Source organism: Lupinus angustifolius, chromosome LG06 (assembly GCF_001865875.1).
Source record: "Lupinus angustifolius cultivar Tanjil chromosome LG06, LupAngTanjil_v1.0, whole genome shotgun sequence".
Classification (NCBI taxonomy): Eukaryota; Viridiplantae; Streptophyta; class Magnoliopsida; order Fabales; family Fabaceae; genus Lupinus; species Lupinus angustifolius.
The window spans coordinates 8,941,955-8,945,849 of NC_032014.1; the positions used below are offsets into that span (position 1 = coordinate 8,941,955).

General features: G+C 27.9%; 1 protein-coding gene across 1 annotated transcript in view; it reads right to left on the reverse strand.

Moving 5' to 3' along the window:
- Positions 1-634, reverse strand: part of LOC109349619 (GATA transcription factor 26-like) — a 6,096-nt gene extending 5,462 nt beyond the window's left edge. Inside the window, exon 1 of the mRNA XM_019590500.1 lies at positions 158-634. Coding sequence (XP_019446045.1) covers positions 158-197 — 40 coding nt within the window. The 5' untranslated portion in view covers positions 198-634. The remainder of the gene's footprint in view (positions 1-157) is intronic.

The window sequence follows — 3,895 nt, forward strand, 5'->3', positions numbered from 1 at the left end:
TATGTATATATTGTCTATTTAAATTGTTCAAAATTTCTTTATTTAATCAAATTCACAATCCAAGCTGTTGGTTTCAGAACAGGCCTTAAATAAAAAAGAGGACAGATTGAAAAAAGGGTCAATAAAAAAACTGGAAACTGGAGAAACAAGAACTCACTTGTAACTCCACAGTGATAACAAGGTCCTTCTTTACCCATGTCTCAATCTTTTCCTCAAATGAAGATTAAAAATGCAGAAAAGGGGAAGAAAATAATGTATTGAGAAAATAAAAGTTTTAAGAAAAAATATATTAAAAAAATCAGAAAAATACAAAATTTGTGTTTTTTATGTGGGTATTGAAGGCTTTAATTCACAGCAAACACAGAAGAGAGTCTGCAGAAAATAAGCATAACCCAATAGACCCAAAGATGCAAAGAGTTCTTTTTTGTTTTAATATTTAATTTTACAGTTCTTTAAAAAGTTTCTCCCCTCACAGAAACAGCCACAAATCACAGTGATCAATATATGAATAATTCAATGGAAGAGAAAAGAGCAATGGGGGAATCTGAGAAATGGGAGAGAAAAGAAGAAAGGAAAGTTGCAACGGAGAGAGAGACTGAGACAGAGAGGAAGGTCTCTGTATTATACAGGAACTAAATGGTTTTACTTTTCTTTATTATTTTTGTTACTACGAACCTTATCACTCACCCAGACTACAATAAATTAATCAGTTTCAGGTGTGACCGTGTTGAATATAAGAACGGAATTATTACCTTTTTCACTTTTACTCGAGAATTAGTTTTCATTTTATATCTGATTAATGTTTTATTAATCCTTATTTTTATTTACTTCATCTATATTGTTCATTTTTTTCTTTATTTACAAATTTTCAGTTTGCTTTTTGTTGAATTAAAGTTTTGAACTGAATACATTACCCCAAAAGAACTTTGTTTAATGGAATAGTTAAATTTTAGAAATCTAGGTTTTCTTTTAGAAAATAAAGTGTTTCCTATGGAGTTAATTTTTTGTATTACCAAAGATATTTTCTTACCTTTTTTGGGTAAAGTTGATTCTTTTTGGAGTCCAAACAATTGTCTCTCTCAATAATCGAATATTTTGGTCATGTTGAAGATCTAATGAAGCCTTATATCACTGGATCAACACCTTATTGGTATATGAAGGTTAGTTTTTTTTTTTGTACTAGAGTTCGTGACTAACCCTGTAACTCCCAATAATCAAATCATTAATTTCGGAGATCCACTGAGGTTTTACCCCACTAGACCAAATGAAATATGGAGATTAGTTTGAGTAGTTTAAATATAATTATTTTCATTAAAAATATTTTTTCCTTTGGCAGTTTATGAATATAAAGCATTTAATTATATTGAATCTATGTGCTAATAAGGAGGCTGATTCAAATGAGATTATGAAAAAATAATATGTCAAATAATAAAAATGATTAGATAATAAAAATGTTATTAAAAATCATTAACTATAAAATGATGTAGCATCTTTTAATCCATATTTTTGAACTGGTGAATAAAAACGGACAACCTTTAATTGAATAGTCAACCTAACCTTAAATTTTGCATTGACAATTATTGTTGTAATAATTACAATTATTTAAACACTTGGGAGGACTTCCTAATTGTACAATTGCCCATATTTTTTTCTTATACCATGGGTGAGTCAAAATACCTTAGACACAAATTAATCTAAATTGAGTTAAGAATATATACTCAATGAACCTTTTTGTGGCTAATGTTTTCATTTACACAAATCCAACTTTTGATATTGGTAAAGGAAAAGTAGGTTCATGGTTAAACATATGATACATCTAAATTATTAAAAAAAATAAAGGGATATGTATTTAAAATAAATTTGTCTTTAAAATAAATACCTGAGAATATATATTAAGTTATTTAGTATGTTCTTTGTAAGTTAGGTTTGAGAAAGAAATAAATGAAAATGAGAAAATATAGAATCATTTTATAAGTATATTTTACTATTCAAGTATTTCTTTCTATTTACTACCTAAAAAAACAAAGTCACAAAAGAGACCCTAAGTAACATCATTAATGACAATTTTATAAATACATAACATTTTGTCTTAAAGATCTTGTTTAATTTAGAACAAATATCCTCTGAAAGCACCAAAGATAAGTTTTTGGGTAAAAGTATCATATTGTATAATAAAAGAGCGTTGCTTTTATTTTGCTTACATGCATCACTTCCTTCTCTAACTAGACAGATCGAGACTCTCTTGAAGTTATTTTGGAGAAAATCATTTGCAAGCATCTTTCACCATGGAGTCCTACCAAAAGCAGTGTTCGTGCCTCTTACACCAACGACTTCTCCTTGCTCTTATTAGCTATAGGTCTCACATGCACTCTAGTGAATGGAGAAGTCTCGTTTCATTCTTCTATTACTTGATAGGAGTCTCGTTCCACTCTTCCATTGCACTTGTCCTAAAAAAACAACTCCAAGACATACCTTTATCATATGAGATTTACAAATTTACAACGAAATCATGTTACTTATAAAATGTAGTCTTATGTTACACCGTATTTGCTTCGAGAATCTATAAAAAATAAAAAATAAATATGAGAACCAAAGTCTAAAATAATATTATTAGACAAGTTTTTTCATTCTTGTTCTTAAATATGGTTCCTCAGCTCGAAACTGTTTTAGAGGCACAACTCATAATAGGAAATGGATAGACTATTTTCTTTAATTTTTAATTTATATCAAGCCTTTTATTCCCTTTATTTCTCCCTTTGAAACAATTTTTAAATAGTGAAAAAGGGAATAAGCATAGGGTAGCACCATAGTAATGTTTGTATATGGTCACAAACTCAATCGTAGATTCGTAGCCCTCTATTAAGCCAAAGTAGTTGATATAGGGTCCACAAATAGTGATATGTTTTTGCACTGGCCAGCTTTTAATTTAATTTGAAACAAACGGTGATTAAGGTGGCTTGTGACATAGCCACATGAATCTCGCAGTCAATCATTCACAGCAAAAAGACCCCGGACACGGTTCATCAATTTTCAAGTTAAGGATTTATTTAGCAACAAAAAATGAGCTCATCTAATTTAAATTCAAAACAATTAATATATATACTGAAAGTGTATAAGTTTTATATATTGTTAGTGTATTATGTATCATTTATTTTTAATTATTATTAACTCTTCAAAAAATAATAATACAAATGAATGATAAATAATATATTGGTTAAGTATAAATTCACTGACATTATATAAATATTACTTTCTTAACTTTATTCTTCAAAACAAAGAATTGTTTTTAATTTATTTTTATTCTTTTTACACTAAGTATATCTCAAAACCAATAATGAAAGACTAATCTTTTATATCAGTTTTAAAAACCAATAAATCATTGAGTTGTATTCCTTATTTCATGCAGATGACATCAAACCTAAGAAAATTAACTATATAGACTGGACTAAGTTTTATTTACAAGAGTAATATTATTTGAGAAGATCTACTTATTTCAAAAGTAAGATTTTAAGTTCATTTTTCATTATAGTCATCAATTTTAATGATTCAATAGTTTGAATTAATGAATAAATCTGAATCATTAGATATTTATAGAATCTATGACTAGGATGAGGAGTAAGTTTAAAATAAATTTAAAAAACTTTCTTGAAGCAAGTGAATCTCTACTACTCATATTATGTTATTTTGATAAATCAAATTCTAGGAAGAACCAAAACATTTTTAGATAGACAATATGAGTCCAAAACATTTTTAGAATAATTTGGTGCCTTGTGATTTTCCTTATCTTTGAACTTTCCTCCTTTAATTAATCCAAATATTGGAAAAGGTTTGTGAGGGTGGTAGAGTCTGTGTACTTTTTGCAAAGAAAATTGGTCCAACCCATCTCTGAAAATGT